This window comes from Armigeres subalbatus, chromosome 3 (genome assembly GCF_024139115.2).
Source record: "Armigeres subalbatus isolate Guangzhou_Male chromosome 3, GZ_Asu_2, whole genome shotgun sequence".
NCBI lineage: Eukaryota > Metazoa > Arthropoda > Insecta > Diptera > Culicidae > Armigeres > Armigeres subalbatus.
In genome coordinates this window covers 62,523,655-62,547,784 of record NC_085141.1, presented here as the reverse complement: position 1 = coordinate 62,547,784, position 24,130 = coordinate 62,523,655, and the positions used below count along the sequence as shown (strand labels likewise).

At 38.5% G+C, this 24,130-nt stretch overlaps 2 protein-coding genes across 2 annotated transcripts in view; one reads left to right on the top strand and one right to left on the bottom strand.

Annotated features, from left to right (window-relative positions):
* The window catches only part of LOC134227590 (cell death protein hid), a 254,727-nt gene that overhangs the window by 21,183 nt on the left and 209,414 nt on the right, over window positions 1-24,130 (bottom strand). The window contains exons 2-3 of the mRNA XM_062709178.1: window positions 18,222-18,531; window positions 17,738-18,164 (exon numbers count right to left, since the gene is read on the bottom strand). Of these exons, the coding sequence (XP_062565162.1) occupies window positions 17,738-18,164; window positions 18,222-18,531 (737 nt within the window). The remainder of the gene's footprint in view (window positions 1-17,737; window positions 18,165-18,221; window positions 18,532-24,130) is intronic.
* On the top strand, window positions 4,318-5,291 carry LOC134219895 (glutathione S-transferase 1-1-like). Its single transcript, XM_062698793.1, has 2 exons — window positions 4,318-4,517; window positions 4,586-5,291. Exons 1-2 carry the CDS (start codon window positions 4,383-4,385, stop codon window positions 5,108-5,110), a joined length of 660 nt encoding a protein of 219 aa, XP_062554777.1. The 5' UTR covers window positions 4,318-4,382; the 3' UTR covers window positions 5,111-5,291.

The following is a 24,130-nucleotide window of genomic DNA, read 5'->3' as shown; positions in this document are numbered from 1 at the left end:
TCCAGGATGTCGTCCAGAAGTTCCTCCAGAATTTCGTCCGAAAGTTCCTCTAGGATTTCTTCCAAAATGTTCCTCCAGGATTTCGAGTGGAAGTTTCTCCAGGGTTTTATCCGACAAGTTTCTCCAGGATTTCATCCGGTAGTTCCTCCAGAATGTCGTGCGGAAGTTCTTCCAGGATTTCGTCCGGAAGTTTCTCCATGATTTCACCAGAAAGTTACTCAAGGATTTTGCCCTGAGGTTCCTCCAGGATTTCATCCGGAGGTTCCTCCAGCATTTCGTCCGAAAGTTACTCACGGATTTTGTCCAGAAGTTCCTCCGGGATTTCGTCCAGAAGTTCCTCTAGGATTTTGCTGGAATTTCCTCCAGGATTTCATCCGGAAGTTCCTCCAGAATGTTGTCCGGAAGATTCACCAGGGTCCATCCGAAAGTTCCTCCAGGATGTCGTTCAGAAGTTCCTGCAGAATCTCGTCCTGAAGTTCCTCCAGGATTTCGTCCGAAAGTTCCTCCAGGGTTTCGTCTGAAAATCACTCCAGGATGTCGTGTAGAAATTCCACCAGGATTTCGTCCAAAGGTTCCTCAGGATTTCGTTTGAAAGTTCATCCAGGAATTCTTCCGGAAGTTCCTCCAGGATTTCGTCCGAAAGTTTCTCGAGGATGTCGTCCAGAAGTTCCTCCAGAATTTCGAGTGGAAGTTCCTCCAGGATTTCGTCCAACAAGTTCCTCCACGATTTCATCCGGAAGTTCCTCAAGAATGTCGTTCGGAAGATCTTCCAGGATTTCGTCCGGAAGTTCTTCCAGGATTTCGTCCGAAAGTTACTCCAGGATTTTGTCCAGAAGTTCCTCAACGATTTCGTCCGGAAATTCCTCCAGAATGTCGTCCAAAACTTCTTCCGGGATTTTGTCCGGAAGTTCCTCCAGGATTTTATCCGAAAGTTACTCCAGGGTTTTGTTCAGAAGTTTCTTCAGGATTTCGTCCGGAAGCTCCTCTAGCATTTCACTCGGAAGTTCCTCCAGGATTTCATCCGAAAGTTCATCCAGCATGTCGACGGGAAGTTCCTCCAGGATAGCGTCCGAAGGTTCCTCAGGATTTCGTTCGGATTCCGTTAGACAAGTTCCTCCAGGATTTCATCCGGAAGTTCCTGCAGAATGTCGTCCGGAAGTTCTTCCAGGATTTCATATGAAAATTACTCCAGGATTTTGTCCGGAAGTTCCTCGAGGATGTCGTCCAAAAGTTACTCCAGGATTTCGAATGGAATTTCCTACAGAATACGTCCGAAAGTTACTCCAGGATTTTGTCTAGAAGTTCCTCCAGGATCTCGTCCGGAACTTCCTACAGGATTTTGTTCAGAAGTTCTTCCAGGATTTCACCCGGAAGTTTCTCCAGACTTCGCCCGGAAATTCCTCTAGGATTACGTCTGAAAGTTCATCCAGGATTCCGTCCGAAAGTTCCTGCAGGAATTCCTCCGGAAGTTCATCCAGGAATTCCACCGGAAGTTCCTCTAGGATTTCGTCCGGAAGTGCCTCCAGAATGTTGTCCGGAAGTTACTTCAGGATTTCATCTGATAGTTCCACTAGGATGTCGTTCAGAAGTTTCTCCAGGATCTCGTCCGCAAGTTCCTCCAGGATTTCGTCCAAAAATTCTTCCTGGATGACATCCGGAAGTTCCTCCAGGATTTCATCCGGAAGTTCTTCGAGGATGTGTTCCAGAAGTTCCTCCAGGATTTCGTGTGGAATTTCTTCCAGGATTTCCTCCGGAAGTTGCTCCAGGATTTCTTCCGGAAGTTCATCCGGACGAAATGGAAGTTCCTTCAAGATCTCGTTAAGGAGTTCCTTTAAAATTTCGTCCGAAAGTTCCTCCAGGATTTCGTCCGAAGGTTCCTCAGGATTTCGTTCAGAAGTTTATCCAGGAATTCCTCCGGAAGGATGTCTTCCGAAAGTTCCTCTAGAATTTCGACCAGCAGTTCGTCCATGATTTCGTCCGAAAATTCCTCAGGATCTCGTCCGGAAGTTCCTCCAGGATGTCGTTCGGAAGTTCCTCCAGGATGTCGTCCGGACGTCCCGAACTTTATAGAGGATTTCTTCCGGAAGTTCCTTCAAAAATTTCTCCGGAAGTTCCTCCAAGAATTCTATCCAAAATTCCTCAAAATTTCCATCAACATTTCTCCCAGAAATTCCTCCAAGAACTCTTCATAAGTTACTTCGAGAACTCTCCAGAAATTTCCACTGAACTCCTTTCGAATCACACATACAATTTCTAACGCAACATCCACTCACCCCCGGGAATTCTTCCGGAAATATCTCTGGGAGTTTTTCTAAGTATACATATGGAAATTCAATTGGGAATTCCTACAGAAATTAATCCAGAAATCCCTTCAGGTATTTGCCAAAACATTCCTCCAAGAAGCCTCAGTTGGAATTCTCCTGTAATACCTTCAGGAAATTAAATATTTGAAGTTATCCCGGCAATCCCCACGGAAATTCTCCCAGAAATTCCTCAATGTATACTTTAAAAAATCCTCCAGGACATGATCCAGTATATTCCACCAGACGGAATTCACGATGTTTTTTGTGGAATTATTCGAAAGAGTTCTTTAAAAATTTCATGAATCAAGTCCGTTTTGAAGAAATTTGCGAAGGAGTCAAAAATCACCCAGTCATAAAAACCGCAGAGGCTTTCCAATAAGACTGATACCGACCTGCCAAAACAATTCGATATCTGTCAAAAGTAATCTTGTTGTGTGAGCAGCGTTATTCGGAATTTATACAACTGTCACTTTCAAATTTAATATGAGTTTAATTCGGGAAATGAGAAAAAATATATTTATGTTTGCCCGAGCATACTTGAGCAAAATTAACTTAAGGTCACTCCTCACAGAATCCAAGTTTCAAAGTGCTCGCGTTTTCGGGGGCACACCACTCGAAACGGAAGCAACGCACAACTGTCATTTTTATTATTTCACGCATGCTGTGGCGCAGCAAAGCTAAATCAACAAAAATTACAGTTGTGCGCCGCCTCCGTATCGAGTGGTGTGCCCCCGAAAACGCGAGCACTTTGAAACTTGGATTCCGTGAGGAGTGTCCTTAATGCTAGTTACAGCTGTGGGTCGCCGTCGTCGTACAATATCTTCTGCATACTTGGATGTAAATGAATGCAATAGGAACTCAATACCAAATTTTCAAAACGATTTATTTGTTTTTGTAAACAAAGATTCAAACGTCAATTTGACGAATCTTACAGCACTCCCACGCAAACCAACACCATAAACATGTAGCAGAAGACATCACCTACGTTCTGATGGTTTTGGTTTGCGTGGGAGTTCTCTCAGATTTGCCAAATCGACGTTTGAAGCTTTGTTTACAAAAGCAGATAAGTCGTTTTGAAAATTTGGTATTGAACTTAACTGAAAATAAGAATTTCCGATAGGACCAATCTACTGGTTTAATAATCCTTCAATAGCCATCGGCGTGGTAAAAAATATTCGACTGCGTGGAAAATTTCCATACGGAGGCGTGCCGATTCATTTTTGACGACGTGAGAAAATCACAGGCAGCGGCGGTGCACAGGTCTACATTCCATATCAAAGAGAAACCGAGGTTGTTAATTCCGCTGTGAATGTTCATTATAACCGAAACTCCCCTAAACACCTTGAAAATACAAAATTTCCCTCGTAACCATAAAAAAACTCAGAATTTCATTTGGGAGAAGATTTTTATTTAGGGGAACTGCTCCGTTTTTTATCTCACTGAACATATATTCATCTCATCGTGAAACAAACAAATACGGCACCAATTTTGGCGCTTCGTTTCGTTAACATGCGTGCTCTCTGGTGAAAAAAATCACAAAAATAAGAAACTAATCAAATACCCTTTCATTGCATTCATTTCATAGTATGCTAAGCCAAAACATTATTTTTAATTTTATTTTTCAAAACATTTATAATCGATTTCTGTATATCCTGAACTAATGAAAACTATTTCATCACAACGTGAAAAACGACTCGCCGCAATGGTATTAAGAGCCACTAAATGTGATAATCATTCTCACAAGGAATGATATCAGCGTATCCCATAAATGGCAAATTCAATTACATCATAGCGCATGTAAACTTTGTTTTATCTTATCATCAGCGAATCACAGTGGAGGGAAATCACTGTTTTTATTTGTTGATGTTTATTTGCCATCCTCAGAATAGGTGCTGTTCAGGGTGATATCTAAAACCACATTTGATTGCATTATTTCTAAACATGTCGCTCCACTGTGAATAAAACAGAGACAGCGCTTGATATTAGTATATATAAACCAAACCAAAAACTGAAATCAAAATAAACACTACCCATAACCGCATCAGCTACCGTCCAGTGCTCAATCGATCATATCTTAAAATGGATCTGTACTATATGCCAGTTTCTCCATCCTGTTGGTCGGTCCTACTGCTGAACCGCCAATTGGGCCTTAGCATCAACTTGAAGCCTATTGACTTCCAAGCCGGTGATCATAAGAAGGAGTCCTTCTTAAAGGTACTAAACCATCACATCTGTTCATAATAACCTTAAATTCGGATTTACCCATTGCACTTATGTTTCAGATCAATCCAGCGCACACAATTCCCACTCTGACAGTTGGCGACGAGTATGCTCTCGGTGAGTCCCGTTCGATCATGGTCTACCTGGTGGAGTCGCAAACAAACAATGGCACGCACTCGCTGTACCCGTTGGATGCCAAGCTGCGTGGTCTCATCCATAACCGGCTGGATTTCGATTTAGGCACCCTGTATCAGCGGTTCGTTGCATACTGCTCGCCCCTGTATACGAGTGGCACCCAAGGAACAGAGGAAAATCGCGCCAAAGCGCACGAAGCTCTCGAAACGTTGGACATCTTCTTGGGTAAATTCCGCTTCGCGGCAGCCGACCACCTCACCATAGCGGACTTTTCGCTGATGGCTACTGTGAGTGCATTTGATTTGTGCTACTTTGACCGGTCGAAGTACGAGAACGTGTCCAAATGGTACAAGGCTTGCACGAAGGAGCTCGTTGGTTACGAAGATGTGATCTTGAAAGGGTTCCCCGAGTGGAGGAAATTCATCCCGAATCCGGAATTGATAACGAAATAAATTACCATAGCATGTCCATATCCTACAATTGGGGTTCTATTTGGTAAACTTTTATATAAAAATAAATAAAAAAGATTAAATAATTCACGTTTCCTACTGAGTGAAAGTGGGAATCGTTTTCCAGTTGTTCAGTATCCAAATTTTGGTGAATGAAAAAGTTGAATAAATCCTCTTTCAATAATATGTTATTTTTTAATTCTGCTATTTCTTATCAGATAAAAGGGTTTCCAGATAATAATGCTTCGGAAAGATTTTCATAGAAAGATATAAAGGGATTCCATAGATTGTTTAGAAATTTGCAAAATCAGCAGAGAGCCATAAGATTTCGTAGACATCCAACTATTTCAACCAAACCTGAAATATTTTTATTTTTTTTTAATTTCAATTTTAATTTGTCCTAATTTAACATGTCCTACTTGTCTCACCCATTCCCGGCGCCACTGTTATGCTAAATGTCAAACCTGTCATAAAACGAGTTTAGTTCTATCCCATTTAAATCCACCACGTCGTAATCTTTACAGACACGTTTTTCGATCTCAACTGTAAGGCCGTCGTCAGTCGGGTCGAAATACGTATCTGTAAAGATTATAACGTGGTGGAATTAAATGGAGCAGTTCTAAACTCGTCTTATGCCAGGTAATTATATCTTCTTCTTCTTCTTCGAAGGCTCTACATTCCAACTGGAACTTGGCCGGCTTTTCAACTTAGTATTCTACTAGCATTTTGTCAGTTTTTAATTGAAAGCTTTTCTAAGCCCGCCATTGCATGAGTATGTATCTTGTGTGGCAAGTACAATGAATACACTATGCTCAGGGTGTCGAGAATGTTTCCCACCCGAAAAATTCCTAGACCGAACCGAGAATCGAACTCGCACTCTCCGGATTGGCAATCCTACGCCTTTGCTCGCAAGGCTACTGGAGACCTCAGGTAATTATATAGAAACCAACAATTTATGAGAGCAACAAGTTCATCCCTACAAACTATACTTTTATAACCACATTTTACGACCTAAAAAGGACAATTTACACAGTAAGAGAAATATCCCTTTTATAATTGGGGAAATCTTGTCATTAAAATCACTGAATAATCGTTTAACTAAATTGGCTTAACATCTCCCTATTCCACACCCCCGACCGGGTTCCTGTTTCCAGTCCTACACATCTAGCTTCCTAATGAGAATGTTCGATAGATAGAGTAATTTTGCTAAGTCCTTATCCTAAAACAAATTGTATAAACTAATTAAGCATTTTTTGCAATTCCTGATCATAATACCTGGTTTACAGTTGTCGTTTGAGTGATAAAACGGCCTACTTTTCCATACCAACAGAATGGGTGCTTTAATGACCATTATGCAACTCAAATGGGTTGCATAATATTCATTATAGCACTCATTTGGGTGCTATAATGAAAAACCTACATTGGGACAGTAGTTACATGACTACATTTAGCTGAATTAGTTTGGGTGAGTGTTTAAATAGTGTACTCTAAGCGTCTTGTAATAAATGAAAGGGTTTGTTGGACATAACATCACAATTTTCCAATTGCATCCATCGCTTCATAGCTTTTCAAGCTATGCAATTTGGCACGATAAGATGGAATCTTATTGTTCTCTGCCGCAACATAATTTATTGGCATGAATGATCATGTGGAGTAAATTCGATTGTACAATTTTGGTATAGATTTACCATATTAAAGCCCATTTTTCGTCATTGCAAAAAATAGCGTTTGCAACTCGTTGCAAAACTCGATTTTTTCAGCACTCGTAGTATTTATCCAACTCGGCAAGCCTCGTTGGATAAACATACAACTCGTGCTGAAAAAATCATCTTTTTGCAACTAGTTGCACAAACTACTATTGTATACATGTTACTGCTGTTTCATTGTTGTGTTTCCATTATAGTACTCAAATGAATGTTATAATCAATTTTTTGCAATTCCTGATCATAATACCTGGTTTACAGTTGGCGTTTGAGTGATAAAACGGCCTACTTTTCCATACCAATGACACGGGTGCTTTAATGAACATTATGCAACTCAAATGGGTTGCATAAAATCCATTAAAGCACTCGTTTGGGTACTATAATGGAAAACCAGCATTAAAACCATAGTTACATGACCACATTTAGCTAAATTGGCTTGGGTGAGTGTTCAAATAGTGTATTCTACGTGTCACGTAATAAATGAAACAATTTGATGGACATGACATCAAATTCTCCAAAGTCAGGTTTATCTAGCGCCTTATGGTCTATCGAGCACACAATGAGGCACGATAACATGGAATCTGTTTGTTTTCTGCAGCAACATGATTGTTTGGCAAGATTGGTCATGTTAAGTGAATAAAATTTTACCATTTTGGTACAGATTTATCATATTTAAGCCCATTTTTCGTCATTGCAAAAAATAGCGTGTGCAACTCGTTGCAAAACTCGATTTTTTCAGCACTCGTAGTATACGTACAACTCGTGCTGAAAAAATCATCTTTTTGCAACTAGTTGCACAAACTACTATTATGCAACTCATTACCATTATAGCGGTAATTGAAGCACTTATTTCGTTGGTATGGAAAAGTAGGCGTTTCTTGACTTAAATATGAACTGTAAAACCAGGTATTAAGATCCAGAGTGACAAAATGTATTTTTCCAATTTGCAGTAAATCGTGAATAATTTTCAAAATAATAGAGATAGACGATTGCTATTTTTATCAAAATGTTCGTTAATTTCCCCATCTATGTGTGTCCAGTCTCAAAGGCATTACAGGCCAAACTCGATTATCCGGAGGCTCGATTAACCGGAGGCTCCATTATCCGGGGCTCGATTAACCGGAGAAAATGGCTCGATTATCCGGAGTAATATTTTACTCATCTTACAAAAATAGAAATATTATCTTTGTGTATCCGTAACGTATCCAATATGTGCATAACACCTAGTAATGAAAGTGACTTTCTCGTTTTCCTAAAGAACTGTTCACAAATAACGTAACGCTTGTCAGACCAAGCGTTACGATCCGTAATAAAAATAAACTTTCCATAAGTTACGAGAGGGAGGGTGGGGTATCAAAATTATCAAATTCAGCGTTACGGATTTTGTGGAAGAACCCTAAGGGAACGAAAATCAAGAACATTCATAATTGGCCATTTTATGAATTTAAAGCACTGAAATTTTTTAAGCATTCGACATTTAAGCATGTTAGACATTCATGCCACCAAATGGTCCATCGGAATATCCGGAATGGATTCATTCACAAATAACGTAACGCTAAATTTGAAGATTTTGGACCTTCATCCTCCACCTCGTAACGCCTTTTATGTATATGGAAGGTTTAATTGGTTTGTATGAATCGTAACGTACGGCCTGACCCCCTCCCTCTCCTGCCAACGCTACGTAATTTGTGAATAGCCTCAATCTTTATATGAAAAAATAATTATTTCACTAATGGTGGTCCATGTACGGAATAAAACATTAGTTCTATAATTAACAAAAATTCTTAAAAAAACCTCAAAAACCAATTCCAGCGCTTAAAGAGGGAAATAAAATTTTATTAACAAATGGTGAAAAGGCTCAAAAACTTGCTCAGCAGTTCGAGAGTGCCCATAATTTTAGTCTAGGTATCACTAGTCAAATTGAGGATCAGGTTACACGGAGTTTCGAAGACATTATCAATCAAGAGAATGTTTTTGACCCTTCGTGGGGAACTAATTTGGATGAAGTGAGATCTATTACTAGAAAATTTAAAAATATGAAAGCCCCGGGTGATATTTTCTACATACTTATCAAAAAACTTCCTGAGAGCACTTTATCCTTTTTGGTTAATTTATTTAACAAATGTTTTCAATTGGCATACTTTCCAGATAAATGGAAAAACGCCAAAGTTGTTCCAATTTTGAAGCCGGACAAAAATCCAGCTGAGGCTTCTAGTTATCGCCCAATCAGTTTGCTTTCTTCAATAAGCAAACTGTTTGAAAAGATTATTTTAAATAGAATAATGGTTCATATTAATGACAATTCTATTTTTGCTGATGAGCAATTTGGTTTTCGCCATGGGCATTCAACCACTCATCAGTTATTAAGAGTTACGAACTTAATTCGGCTCAACAAATCTGAAGGATATTCGACTGGAGTTGCTCTTCTTGATATAGAGAAAGCATTTGACAGTGTTTGGCATGAAGGTTTGATTGTAAAATTGATGAATTTTAATTTTCCTCTGTACATCATTAAACTGATCCAAAATTATTTATCAGATCGCTCACTGCAGGTAAACTATCAGAATACTAAATCTGATAGATTACCTGTAAGGGCTAGTGTCCCCAAGGCAGCATACTGGGGCCCATTTTGAATAACATTTTACTTCTGACTTACCTGATTTACCACCAGGGTGTCAAAAATCTTTGTTTGCAGATGACACAGGTCTCTCAGCCAAAGGGCGTAGCCTTCGTGTCATTTGTAGTAGATTGCAAAAAGTTTGGATATTTTCTCCACTTACTTGCAAAATGGAAAATTTCCCCGAATGCTTCCAAAACTCAGCTTATAATTTTCCCACACAAGCCGAGAGCTTCTTATTTGAAACCTTCTAGCAGACATATTGTCACTATGAATGGTGTTCCAATTAATTGGTCTAGCGAAGCTAAATATTTAGGACTTCTGCTAGATCAAAAATAAACTTTTAAAAATGACATTGAAGGCCTTCAAGCCAAATGTAACACATATATTAAGTGTCTATATCCACTTATAAACAGAAAATCAAAACTTTGTCTTAAGAACAAACTTTTGATTTACAAACAAATTTTTAGACCTGCCATGTTGTATGCTGTGCCAATATGGACTAGTTGCTGCAATACCAGAAAGAAGGCACTTCAGAGGATTCAAAATAAAATTCTGAAAATGATTCTGAAGTTGCCTCCGTGGTATAGTACCAATGAACTTCATAGAATTTCTAATATTGAGACATTGCAACAAATGTCCAACAAAATAATTTCCAATTTTAGACAAAAATCGTTGCAATCTTCTATTGCAACGATTAACTCCTTGTACCCTTAGTATAAAATGGGTTAAGATTAGTTTAAGTTGAAAACACTGTAATTCCTACATGGTTCAATTCAACCAGAGAAAAAATTCTAACTGCCAGAGGCAATTGAAATGTATTAATAATAACTAAAAAGTAACATAGCAAATAAGGATGATAGTGTTAAGAAAACACGGAACACCTAGTCTAAGAGATGAATGCATGTATTAGATAATTAGCAAATAAAATCAGTTAATAAAATAAAAAAAGAGAATAAGAGATAGCTGTCTTCGTGTTTAGTATGCCGCCCGCTGGAGAGACAACCTTCAGCGCATGGTGAATGTGAGTAAACAGAGAGAATAAGAGTAATTTCATCTGCGTGTAGCATGCTGCCTGTTGGAAAGGCATCCTTCAGGGTATGAATTGGTAGTTAGTTTATAAACAAGCAAATTGTGCTCAATGACTATAAAAAGCAATATTATTTATTGAGCAGTTGCAACCGATTAAAACATTATGCCGATACGATATGTTTTGCAAATTGAGATATTGTTACGACACAAATTATAAGTTTTATGTTTATTCGAGTTTATGCCACAGATCCAATTTTGAGCTAAATAATTTAAAGTTAAGAAGGATTGGATAATAAAATTACTTTGATGTTTCCATGTGTTTTAGTTAAATGCACTTGGGTCATCTCTTGCGTTTTTGCCTTTCTCGTACAACGTAGTTGTACCGAAAGGCTATCATTTCACTCCGAACACGAACTTTTTATAGAAGCCTCTGAGAACCATAGTGTTATATACCAATCGACTCAGCTCGACAAACTGAGCACATGTCCGTCTGTCCGTGTGTATGTATGTGTGTATGTGTGTGTGTATGTGTGTGTGTATGTGTGTGCACAAAAGCTATAAAAACATTAGACAACTTTTCGTATAGTAGCCCTTAACCGATTTTCTCGCAACAAGTTTCATTCGACAGGGGACAAAGCCTTGTTGATCACTATTGAATTTGATAACGATCGGTCGTTGCGTTGAAAAGTTATGAAGAAAATGGTACATCGGACCATATAAACCCCATATAAGGTTGGTGTCTTAACTAAATGCGAGAAAGGCACCACCAACGCTAGGTGGATTAATCTGGTTTTTTATTTAACTCATCAATTTTTACGTACATTTTGGAACACGTTTTTACGCAGATTTTTCCCATAGATTTTTCACGCGGTTTATTGAAATCGCCAAGAAGTACGTAAAAACTGCAAACACCGATTTTAGTCTAAGTAATTTTCACGCGGATTTCGGGATAATTAGAAATTGCATATTGTCTGGAAACTATAAAAGTAGGTGAAGGTAAAGGTGACGAGCGTTTTTCATTCGACTTGAGTCATTTTTCATTGGGCTATCGAGTATCCATAATGTCAAAACATCTCGTTATTCTTGTACCTTCTTGAGCATACTCGAACGATGAGTCGTTTTCGAGATCGAATCGAAAGCCGTTATGCTAAACATGTTCGACTCGATAGGATTTCGTTCGAATCGAGATGCGCAATGCCACCCCAGGTATTATGATCCAGAGTGACAAAATGTATTTTTCCAATCTGCAGTAAATCGTGAATAATTTTCAAAATAATAGAGATAGACGATTGCTATTTTTATCAAAATGTTCGTTAAATTCCCCATCTATGTGTGTCCAGTCTCAAAGGCATTACAGGCCGGACTCGATTATCCGGAGGCTCGATTATCCAGAAGCTCCATTATCCGGGGCTCGATTAACCGGAGAAAATAGCTTGATTCTCCGGAGTAATATTTTACTCATCTTACAAAAATAGAAATATTATCTTTGTGTATCCGTAACGTATCCAATATGTGCATTAGAGTGATTCAAATTTTGACTTTTTCGCTCCCCTGTGCTTAAACTATTGTTTTTGCTATTTTAAAAATCATCCTAAATTTTTAGCGAATTTGAATGTAATTTAACTGAGCACAAGCAGTTTGAAGCTTGTATGAAAATTAATATGAAAAAAAGCAACTTTTGTGAAAAACCGTTCTGCATCATTGCCCATTAAGCTCTAAAAAATATGAACACGTTAGCAACATAGGAAATTTAACAAGGAGAAATATCGTTGTTGTTGCTAAACGATTTCATACTGTCAAGAAAAGTTATTCAGAAAATACTGAATTGTGGGAAATTCAATTTAACCCGTAAAATAATAACATAAATATTAATAATGAGCATTTCTGTTTTCTTTATAATTCTGCTCACAAAAGTCAGATTGCTTCGCAACAACAAATGACTTTCGGCTTAGGATCTATTCTATGATGGCGATGCGTTAAATATATTCAAATATATTCTGCGCTGCTTCTCGAAACGATCCTTTACATAAGTGGCAATTCTCATAGTAATTTTCATGTAACATTTAAACGGCACGTGCAGAATCAAACTACATCCAAATCAGCTAAAAATTTAGGAGAACTATTAAAATAGCAAAAACAATCTTTTAAGCACAGGGGAGCGAAAAAGTCAAAATTTGAATCACTTTAATGTGCATAACACCTAGTAATGAAAGTGACTTTCTCGTTTTCCTAAAGATCTGTTCACAAATAACGTTACGCTTGTCAGACTAAGCGTTACGATCCGTGATAAAAATAAACTTTCCATAAGTTACGAGAGGGAGGGTGGGGTATCAAAATTATCAAATTCACCGTTATTGATTTTGTGGAAGAAGCTTAAGGGAACGAAAATCAAGAAAATTCATAATTGGCCATTTTATGAATTCAAAGTACCGATATTTTTTTAAGCATTTGACATTTAAGCATTTTAGACATTCATGCCACCAAATGATCCATCGGAATATCTGGAATGGATTCATTCACAAATAACGTAACGCTAAATTTGAAGATTTTGGACCTCCATCCTCCACCTCGTAACGCCTTTTATGTATATGGAAGGTTTAATTGGTTTGTATGAATCGTAACGTACGGCCTGACCCCCTCCCTCTCCTGCCAACGCTACGTAATTTGTGAACAGCCTCAATCTTTATATGAAAAAATAATTATTTCATTAATGATGGTCCATGTATTGGTCTCACAATGGTCAGCAATGAAAAGGTATCTGGGTTGTTTATTATTTTTGTGATTTTTTTCAACAGTGAGCACTAGACTGGCCCAGATTAGTATGGGGAGAAAAAAATGTTGTCGAATTCCTTGGGGCACCCCCCAGAATTGTGTCTTTGGGTGAGAAAATCAATCTCTGAAAATTTCAGCTCAATCGCTTGTTGCATAAGCTGGCGCATTTGATTTGAAGTTTGTATGGGGATTTCAGGAAAAATGTATAGGAAAAAACCACTTCCGTCACTCATTCGATCTGGAAATTGGTTCTGATTGCTCGATTGACCTCAGAATTGCAAAAACGGCAGTTGGTATGCTACAGAACAATTTCACAGAACATTGTATGATGATTAAATGAACTTTTATATAGTTTTCGGCTGATTTATTAGGAGCTGATTTGTGTATTTTTGGATTTTTTTAACGAATCGCATCAGCCAAAACCTATATAAAAGTTCATTTAATCATCATATAATGTTCTGTGAAATTGTTCTGTAGCATACCAACTGCCGTTTTTGCAATTCTGAGGTCAATCGAGCAATCAGAACCAATTTCCGGATCGAATGAGTGACGGAGGTGTATTTTCCTATACATTTTGGCTGAAATCCCCATACAAACTTTAAATCAAATGCGCCAGCTTATGCAACAAGCGATTGAGCTGAAATTTTCAGAGATTGATTTTCTCACCCAAAGACACAATCCTGGGGGGTGCCCCGTGGAATTACACAACTTTTTGTTTCCTGTGCCAGTCTAGTGAGCACGCATGTTAGCAAAAAGAAGCGATGCAATTGGTGCCGTATTTCTTTGTTTCGCGATGAGATTAATATATGTTCAGTGAGATGGAAAACGGAACAGTTCTCCTAGATGAATTTTATGTATTGCAGAGGTCTTAGTTTGAATAAATCAAATGAAATAAATTCCGATGTTATAATGTCAAATGGTGCTATGCGTTGAAATTCATTATTTTTTGTTTTATTTTATGGAGGTTCCGAAATTTTAGGAAGGCCACGACGTGTATAAGCCACAACATCAAGTGCATCTGAAAAATCTTGATGCTTAACGATAAAATTTGGAAGTCTTCATTTTTTGGGATCCTCCAGATTTCCCGGAGGACCACGCGGTGGTTAGAGGTGTGCGCCGTCGCTGCCGAAAAAATGCACTTTTTTCATAAAATGCGTCGGGGCTACCCCTAAACGTCATTTCCCAGAGTTGTCGTAGAACAATTTTTCATTTGCTATACCCCTAGCTTTCATTTGAAGGTTGAGCCCCCAATATTCCAGACTGTGTCCAATTTTGGGACACCCTAATGGACATGCTGGGTCGATTTCGGTTTGATACCTAATATTTTAATTGATCTGAACTCAAAAGAACACTTGTTTATTTATTAAATTAAACGGATGGGATGAAATTGGCATAAAAAGTTTAGTCACAAAATGAATCATTGTATAAATGAACCATGCGTCTCCATATGCTTTTATGTTTATATTCTGCTGAACAGCTTTCAAAATGCCCACCTATCGTTTCTCTTCTGAGGCCCATTTTTTGCCTGAAAAACACTCATAAGCACACTCAGATATCGTTATAACTAAGCTTATCGAAATAGCTTAAAATTTTAACTTAGGGGGAATGACGGCTTTGGCAGGTTTTGTTCTATTATTAGCAGTGGTTTTTTTTTATGACTGACTAGGCTCAAATTTGGCCTAAACATTCTTTGCATATCAAAGAATATTGTGGCCAAATTTCATAAAATTTGGTCGACAAAAACCCCCATGCCAATAATAGAACAAAACCTGCCAAAGCCGTCTTTCACCCTATATGAACATGCAAACATGCAAATAAATTCAACGCCATTCAAGTGATGAGCCCCGTCCTACGTTTGTGACCAAAAAGCCTCGAAATTTTCCCGATCCACCAACTAACGCCAGTAACGAAGTCGGATTTAGAGGTCGAGAACTACAAATGCAACAAAAATTTACATGAATAGTGAGAAGTGAGAAATGAGGAATGAAAGGTGAGTTGTGAGAAGAGAGTAATAAGAAGTGAGAATCGAGGACCGAGGAATGAGAAGTTAGAAGCGAGATTCTTTCTTTTCCTTTTTTCTTTTTTTTTTTTTCTTTTTTCTGTCTTCCTTCTTCTTTCTTTTTTATACCACCGCACTCACTTCTCACTACTCCCTTGTTTCTAATTATGTCATTACTTCTAACTTCTAATATCTCACTACTGACTTATTATTGCACACATTTCACTACTCAATACTCACTTTTGTTTCTTAGTTCTCACTTCGTTCTAAGACGGAGTGGGCTTCAAGTGTAATAGAAAATTAATTATGTTATTGCAAAACCTCTTTCTACGCCGTTAAAGGTTTGCAATTTTTAAGGTAAGCAAAGTTTTATATTTAACTTACTTCTGGCCTCGAGATGTGTCTTTCACCAATTTTGGTATAAGGATCGTCCAAATTGTTTTAGTTATCATAGGCGTCCTCTTCTTTGTGTGCTGAGGCCTTAAGATGTTCTTGGTGCCGCAATTATTGAAGGTCTAATGAGTAATTAAGAGGTGTTTCAAGTGGTTTAACAATGACAATGGGTCTATGTAGAGTAGATATATGAACACATAATAAGCAAATCTTCCCTATTTCCAAGTATTCTGAATCATTCAAAAACCCTATTGAGTTAGGATCTCAGACCTACCACCTCATCTGAAAGCGATTCCGGCGTATTCTTAAGTGCTGCAGATGCGTGATGACACACAATAAGCAGTCCATCAACATTTTCAAGAACCGTCAATGGGGTGCCATTAGGCCAAAATGTGATATGTTCTAAGGAAATGCTAAACGGGTCCGCGACGTTAGGCATAATGGATGTTAGCCATAACGGACGTTGAGCATAATGGACATTTGGCATAACTCTGCCTTCTTTGTTTGCTTTCAAAAAATATATTTTGAGATTCCTAATTAAATTAGTTATTTGCAATTTAAAATAATGCGATAAATTAATCCTGTGTTTTCTCATATCTCAATGTCGTTGGTCAATTGTGGTTTCTATGTATAGCAACTGTAGCTGTTGAATAATCGGTAATATTTGTAGTGAGGGTTCCAAACTAATCTCCTGATCATTGTTTTCGATACATCGCAGGCAGAAAAATAAAATTTCCATGAAGAATTAGAAATTTGAAAGAAAGAGTAAAGAAAGCAGGGTATGGGGAATAAATCGATATAAAATTTCCAAAAACAATTGAAAACTTTCCACAAAACAAAAATAAATTAGCACTTTTAAAAGCAAAAATTTGCAATGATGAAGACGAATTTTCCATAAAGAAATCAAAATGTTTCATGAAAAAAATACAAAATTTCCATAAATAAATCAATATTAGCAAAAAAAAAACACTTACAAAATTTTCCATAAATTTTTTTTTCTATACAAATAATGAAAATTTTCCACAAAATAAGCAATAAAAAATAAGATTTTTTTTTTAAATACGAAAAAGCAATAGAATTGATAAAATTTTCCATGAGCTTGCTTTTAAAGAATGGAGAAATTTTTTATATTTTTTATTGCTCGTTATTATGTTTTTCGTGAAAAATTTTAAATTTTCTGTGTAAAAAATAAATATTTATTTTGCGGAAATTTTGTAATTCTCGCTTAACTTTTCAAAAGGACCTAAGTAACATTTTTTCATGAATTAATTTGAGTACTGCAATCAAAAGCTTTCGCGTTTTTCTGTTGATTGCGCAATTCAAATTTATTCATGAAAAAAATGTTACTTAGGTCCTTTTGAAAAGTTAAGCGAGAATTGTTTATTTCTAATATTGATTTATTTATGGAAATTTCGTATTTTTTTCGTGGAACATTTCGATTTCTTTATGAAAAAATCTTCGTTTATAATTGCAACTTTTGTTATTAGAAGTGCTAATTTATTTTTGTTTTATGGACAATTCTTAATTGTTTATGGAAATTTTGCATTATTTGTGGACATTTTATATTTATTTATTGCTCATAGCTAGATTTCTTTATTACCAATTTCCTTATTTTTTATGAAAAATTTAAAATTTTTGGGGGAGTTTTTATTTTAGACTCCATCAAAACATTTTCTGCGGCAAACTTACTCTGCTTATTAAAATTGAACATCATCATGCTTGAAGTTAAAATGCGTAAACAACAATCCATTTTGTTCTATTTTGAACCGGAAGTTCATAGTTTCACGGCATCAGGCCCTGTAGAATTAATTTTTTTATGACCAAAATTGATAACAAAACAGTTTTTCGATATATTTAGCGTACGAGGGGTCGAAACAGTTTCGAAAAATTTGATCATTAGTCATTTATGCAGGCGTGTCTATCATAAACTATTTTTTCTCCGAGACATGTAACTAAAACATTCTGTATACTGCAACGCTCTTGCCACAATGTTAGCAAATTTCACACCAAGGACTATACCACATATTACACACCCATGATAGCAATTATGATATAATTAAGTCTTATCTACCGCTTTCCGTGTCAGCAATACTTGTGTATATGTTTCCACTTACCCCCGGTTTCTTGGACTTGCTCGACGATTTGGACGTTGACGATTTCTTTTTCCGCTGGGGGATTTTGCCGGCAAACTCCTGCAACTGCTCGCGCCCCGCCATGTAGTCCAAATGAGGGGGAATGTAGCCACTGATCGTTGCCACAGTGCTGCTGCTACCGCTACTACCGCTGCTGCTGACATTGGCGCTAGTGCTACTGCCAGCATCCAGGAGGTGATGAAGATGGTGATGCGAGCCCGGTAGTCCCAAACAGTGAGGGTTGCATCCGGTGATGGCGGGTGCATCTCCATCCGATAATGACGACGGCTGAGACGAGTCCGATTCGCTCGATTCATCTCCGTCGTGGCCGGCAGAGCCGTGGCTCCAACTGGTTGTGGTGCTTGCGTTTGCGGTGTTGGGCACTTGGTAGCTCGATGGAAATTGGTGACTGTGTGTGAATAAGCTAAAATTATGATAAATTTCGGAGCATGTGAAAATAACTTACAATATCGGTGGTGCTGAAGAGCACGCCGGTGTTCCCGGGCTATTGGCACTGTGATGGCTGCTGTGGCTACTGCTTCCACTGGGACTTGGGGTCGGAGGCTGTCCGAAGAACACTCCTGTAGCACCATAGCTCCCGACTCCGCTGACGCTCGGGCGGTACACTGCATTGGGGGTCTGCGGAAAGAACACCTGGCCAACGCTGGTGCTGCCAAAACCTGCACTTCCTGCACCTCCGCTGTTATAATACCCGGTGGTGAATGGACTGCAGGACGAACTCTGCGGTGACTGTGAGATCGGCGTCGAGGGGGTATCTAAAAGCACAGAAGAGATGCAGAACAAAAGGTTAAAAGTTTGCTTACGAGAATTGCCGGTCGGGCTGCCGGTGTGATGATATGAGTCAGAATAGGAATGTTGCTTTGCTAACGAGCACAGCATTCCACTGCTCTGTCCTGCTTTTAATGAGCTCTCGCTGGTGCAGAACGTTTCGGATGCATAAGGAAATATGTGACATACCGGCGAAGAAATTCCTTAGGGAATTCGTTTGTGATGAATAATTTGCCATGAAGCGCAAATGCCAAATGCCCAACGAATCTGAATGCATTACTAGCATACACAAGCGTCATCATGATACATCATGTTTACATTGTTTCACTGCTCCAGGGTCTTGTAATCGGTCTTGTAAAACAATCACTACGTCCTCAGCACGAACCAACAATTCCCTCCCGCGAGCTAATCAATTTATATTTATCCATAGCTGTAAATGAGCCTGATGTTGTCCTCGTCCTAGCTCACGTTCCCCGCGAATGTGTTGAGTCGATGGAAGCTATATAATTATAGGGCAGACACTAAGGGATTTCGTTCGGAACTCGTGCTACCACTAATTACCATGTGCTTTGGCGCGTCAGCATTCATTCATTCATTGAATAGAATAAAAGTGAGTGTGTGGCACAAAGCATGGCTTGGTGGAGGTGCATGGTCGTCACTGGTCCTATTTGATGAGCATTAGCTACTAATCTATCACCCTGGAGTAATTGCTTCGACAATGCTCAGATTATAGATGTTTGTACCCAGAGCCTGAGCAAACATCCTTCGAGCAATATACCACTCCCCCCATTGCTACAACCAGATGCGTTCAACTTCTCACAGCTACCGATGATTTCTTCTCTGTGTGGGCTAATCCAGCTCATTAGCGGATCCGTTCTTTGATGTGAACAAATGAATGAGTAATTCTGACTAACCCAAAGAACTGTAACCCATTCATCGGGTTTGTTGCTCAATTGATCCCGGATTGTCCTTATCGGGGGTCGAGCCCGTCTGCAGCTTTACAACAAAGCGGTTCCGCTGGCTAGGTATGAGAGCAAATAAAAACACCCGTTGCACAGGCAATTAAAATTCCCAACTGTCAATCGGTCGATTATGGAATGGAATGATTCGGCGAGATGGAACTACGAGCTACATGCTGGACTCGCAGCCATCAGTCATCAATCCAAATCTTGATGATCCGTTTATATGATGGATGGAGAACTCGTTATTATCCCTGTTGTTGATGGAGATAAAGAATCCTTACCAGATGTTTGCACTACCGTTCCAATAAAAGTACAATAATGTGGAACGTGGATTCAACCGATTAAAGCGTGCAAATGTGAAGATTATTGTTCTGACATCACGTCACGCCGTGTGGTCTGTTGAAGAAGCTGATGAAATCAAAGTGCTGTTGGTAGAGACCTTTTTGTAGTGTGTGATGGGATATTAATAAATATCTGTTAATTTTTTCATTGTTTTAAATTCCAAGGACAAAATTAATAACGCATGTTAAAACCAGTTTTAAGATGCATTCATATGAGTTTGCCACTATTGGATTAACTAAGAAAAAGTTACAAAGGAACATTTTTTTAAAGCTCAATTTTCTTTTTGACAATCAAAACACACGAAGATTGTCATACGTTATATATAATACCTATAACCACGACCCAACTAATCCTGTTCTTTAATTTAGGTACAAGACAACCATTTAAACACAAGAATTGGTGACTGTGTCTTCAAAAACTGTGTTTAATGAGAAAAGCAAAATGATGTTCATGATATTGCGGGCAGCAGGAACTATGTCCAAGGGCTTGACGATCCCTCGCCAGGCCATCTGCGAGTTGTGGGGCTTGCCTAGGATGTGGTGGGGTTTAATAGTGGGCCCTGTTAAATTCCTATAAAAAGCTGCATGTATCCACAAGTAGGCCCCACCAAATCACAAGCCCAAGTCCTGGTGTCAGGTGGGACACAAAACAGACCTGACACGACGGCCCTCCGACGAGACAGGAGGTTTGTGCAGGCCCAATAAGCCGCCTGGAAAACCAATAATTACGAGCAATATAAGAGATAATACGACGTTTAACGTTTAATTTACATTCTTGAGGAAGATGCGTGGGTGTGAAGATGCTTGTTATTGTGAAAGTAGTAAACGAAAATAAACCTTATTAATCCACCTAGCAATGTTAATGCCTTTCTAGTGCATATGAAAAAATAGTATTTTTGCCATAACTTTTGGACCCATTGTGCGATCTGGCCAATTCTTATTAGAAAACAAAAGGATATGATTCCACGTAGAACGCAACTTGTTCCGAACAAATCGGTTAAGTCTAGATCAACATTTGAAAAGGGCGTAACAGCCAAAATTTATTCCTTCTGATTCTTTGTCCACAAATATAGCTAAATATGCAGACGAAGAATCAGAAGGAATAAATAGTGGCCCTTTCCAAATGTTGGTCTAGAAGTATAAGTGCCTAAAAATAAGTGAGTTTTTTTACGCACATACATACGCACACATACACACGCATAGACATATATCATCTGGTAATACTATGGGTCTCCTTGCATCCTATAACAGTTCGGTTTTGGAACAAACGTATAGCCTTTACGTATACTTAGTATATGAGAAAGGCAAAAAGGTTTAATATATCAATTTAAAGTTAAATATAATACTATTATACCACGATATTCTCAGAGATGTCAGATGCTTTTCAGTCTCATAAAGTTGACCATGATAAAGAAAACATAATACTCGTGTTCATCAATTTGGTATTTTTTTACCATCGATTATTTATTTCCAAGCTCAGTCGCAGACTGTGGTAACTGAAATCCCATTTAGGCAGCAGCCAGAAATATGAATACACTGAAGGATATTCAGAAAGAAATTATAGTACACGATTAAATTGAGCAGAAAATGTGATATCTGTTGAACAAACATAATTTGGTTTTTTATTTACACTTAGCTTTTTCGTGGACGGTTGCAGCTGAAATAGCCTTTAGATGAAAGATAGGAGTGTAAATATTAACTCAGAGGATGTTTCTGGAGGGGATTTGAAGGGGAAACATACTTTCTTAGTGGATGAAGAAGATAACAAAATTGAGTAGAAAATTGTGTTTTCGTCAAAGAAACATAGTAAAGTTATTTGTTTACCATTTGCTTGGTCGCAAACGGTCGCAGCTGAAATAGCCTTTAGATGACAAATTAGAGTGTAAATATTTACTCACAGGATGTTTCTGGAGGGGATTTGAAGGGGAACCATACTTTCTTGGAGGATGAAGATAACAAAATTTAGAAAAAAATTGTTTTTCCGTCGAAGAAACATAGAAAAGTTATTTGTTTACCATTTGCTTGGTTGCAAACGGTCGCAGCTGAAATAGCCTTTAGATGACAGATTAGAGTGTAAATATTTACTCACAGGAAGTTTCTGGAGGGGATTTGAAGGGGAACCATACTTTTTTGGAGGATGAAGATAACAAAATTTAGAAGAAAATTGTTTTTCCGTCGAAGAAACATAGAAAAGTCATTCTTTTACCATTTGCTTGATCGCACATGGTCGCAGCTGAAATAGCCTTTAGATGATAGAGAATAGTATAAATATATACTCAGGAAATGTTTCTGGAGGGGATCTGAAGGGGAAACATATTTTATTGGTGGATGATAATAATGAAATTCAGAAGAAAATTGTGAATTTGTTCATCAGACACATTAGAGTTTTTCGTTGACCATTTGCTTGGTTGCGGGCGGTCCCAGCTGAAATAGCATGTAGATGACAGATTAGAGTGTAAATATTGACTCAGAGGATATTTCAAGAGGGAATTCAAAGGTAAAACATAGGTTTCATGAGGTATGCCAACATTTTCACGTATAGTTTATTTAACTGGATTATCTTAAATTCGAAGCCTTATACAGGTCATATTAGCCCAAATTCTACAAAAATGATGATTGCATCTTATATAGTATACCATAAAGTAGCAGTTTAGGGATAACTTGTTGAATTTCGATAAAGTCATGTTTTTGGATTTATGACCTATGGGGGAACCACCAACCAACGCAAGGATGAGCAAGCTGAGGATGAAAGACCGTTTCTACGTGTCCGCGACGTTAGGCATAAGTACGTTAGGCATACTGGACGTTAGGCATAAGTACGTTAGGCATAATGGACGTTAGCCATAATGGACGTTTGGCATAATTCTGCCGTCTTTATGTTATAAGCTGTTTTTTTGGATCATTTTATGCCTAACGCACTTATGCCTAACGGGGTATACCCGTTTCTTCAACTATAGCAGCATCAACGTGCACTGCCCACACGAAGGGAGACCCGACGACGAGAATGGAGCGTTCTACGTACAGCTGGAGCAGACATACGATGGATGCCCACTGCGGGACGTCGAAATCGTCATCGGTGACATGAACGCACAGGTAGGAAGGAAGGAAATGTATACATCGGTCATCGGACCGGATAGTCTGCACACCGTATCGAATGACAACGGCCAACGATGCATAAACTTCGCAGCCTCCCGCGCAAAAATATCCACAAGGCCACATGAAGATCGTCTTACCAAGAAAGGGAAAACCAAATCGACGACGTTCTAATCGACGGTAAATTCTTCTCCGACATCACGAACGTTCGCACTTACCGCAGTGCGAATATCGAATCCAACAACCCCCTCGTTGCAGGGTTTAGGGTCATTTGGCCGAATGCCGTTTGGCCGAATGTCGTTTGGCCGAATGCCATTTGGCCGAAAGGGTCATTTGGCCGAACGCCATTTGGCCGAATGCCGTTTGGCCGAATAGTTGAAATACGCTTTCTTACGAAGTGAGAAGTGAGTATTGAGTAGCAACAAAGAAGAAGAAAGAAGGAAAAAGAAGGAAAGAAGAAGGAAGAAGGAAGAAGGAAGAAGGAAGAAGGAAGAAGGAAGAAGGAAGAAGGAAGAAGGAAGAAGGAAGAAGGAAGAAAGAAGAAGTGAGAAGAAAGAATGAAGAAGGAAGAAGGAAGGAGGAAGAAGGAAGAAGGAAGAAGAAAGAAGGGAGTAGGAAGAAGGAAGAAGGAAGAAGGAAGAAGGAAGAAGGAAGAAAAAAGAAAGAAGAAAGAAGAAAGAAGAAGTGAGAAGAAATAACGAAGAAGGAAGAAGGAAGGAGGAAGAAGGAAGAAGGAAGAAGGAAAAAGGAAGAAGGAAGAAGGAAGAAGGAAGAAAGAAAAAGGAAGATGGAATAAGAAAGAAGGAAGAAGGAAGGAGGAAGAAGAATATGTAGGAAGGAAGAAGGAGAAAGAAAGAAGGAAAAAAGGAATACAGAAGAAAGAGGAAGGAAAAAGGAAAAAGGCTTAAAAAAGAGGAAAGAGGGTAAAAAGAAGAAAGAAGAAGGAAGAAGTAAGAAAAAAGAATGAAGAAGGAAGAAGGAAGGAGGAAGAAGGAAGAAGGAAGAATAAAAACGGAAGAAGGAAGAAGGAAAAAGGAACAAGGAAGAAAGAAGAAGGAAAAAGGAAGAAGGAAAACGCAAAAGGAAGAAGGAAGATTGAAAAAGGAAGAATGAAAAAGGAAGAAGGAAAAAAGAAGAAGGAAGAAGAAAGGAGGAAGAAGAAAGAAGGAAGAAGAAAGAAGGAAGAAGAA

What these genes read in the sequence shown, in the direction of transcription:
- LOC134219895 (XM_062698793.1), top strand. Translation starts at nt 4,383, where the DNA reads ATGGATCTGTACTATATGCCAGTTTCTCCATCCTGTTGGTCGGTCCTA. An exon ending in AGAAGGAGTCCTTCTTAAAG is followed by an intron (nt 4,518 to 4,585) that starts GTACTAAACCAT and finishes CTTATGTTTCAG; the next exon opens with ATCAATCCAGCGCACACAAT.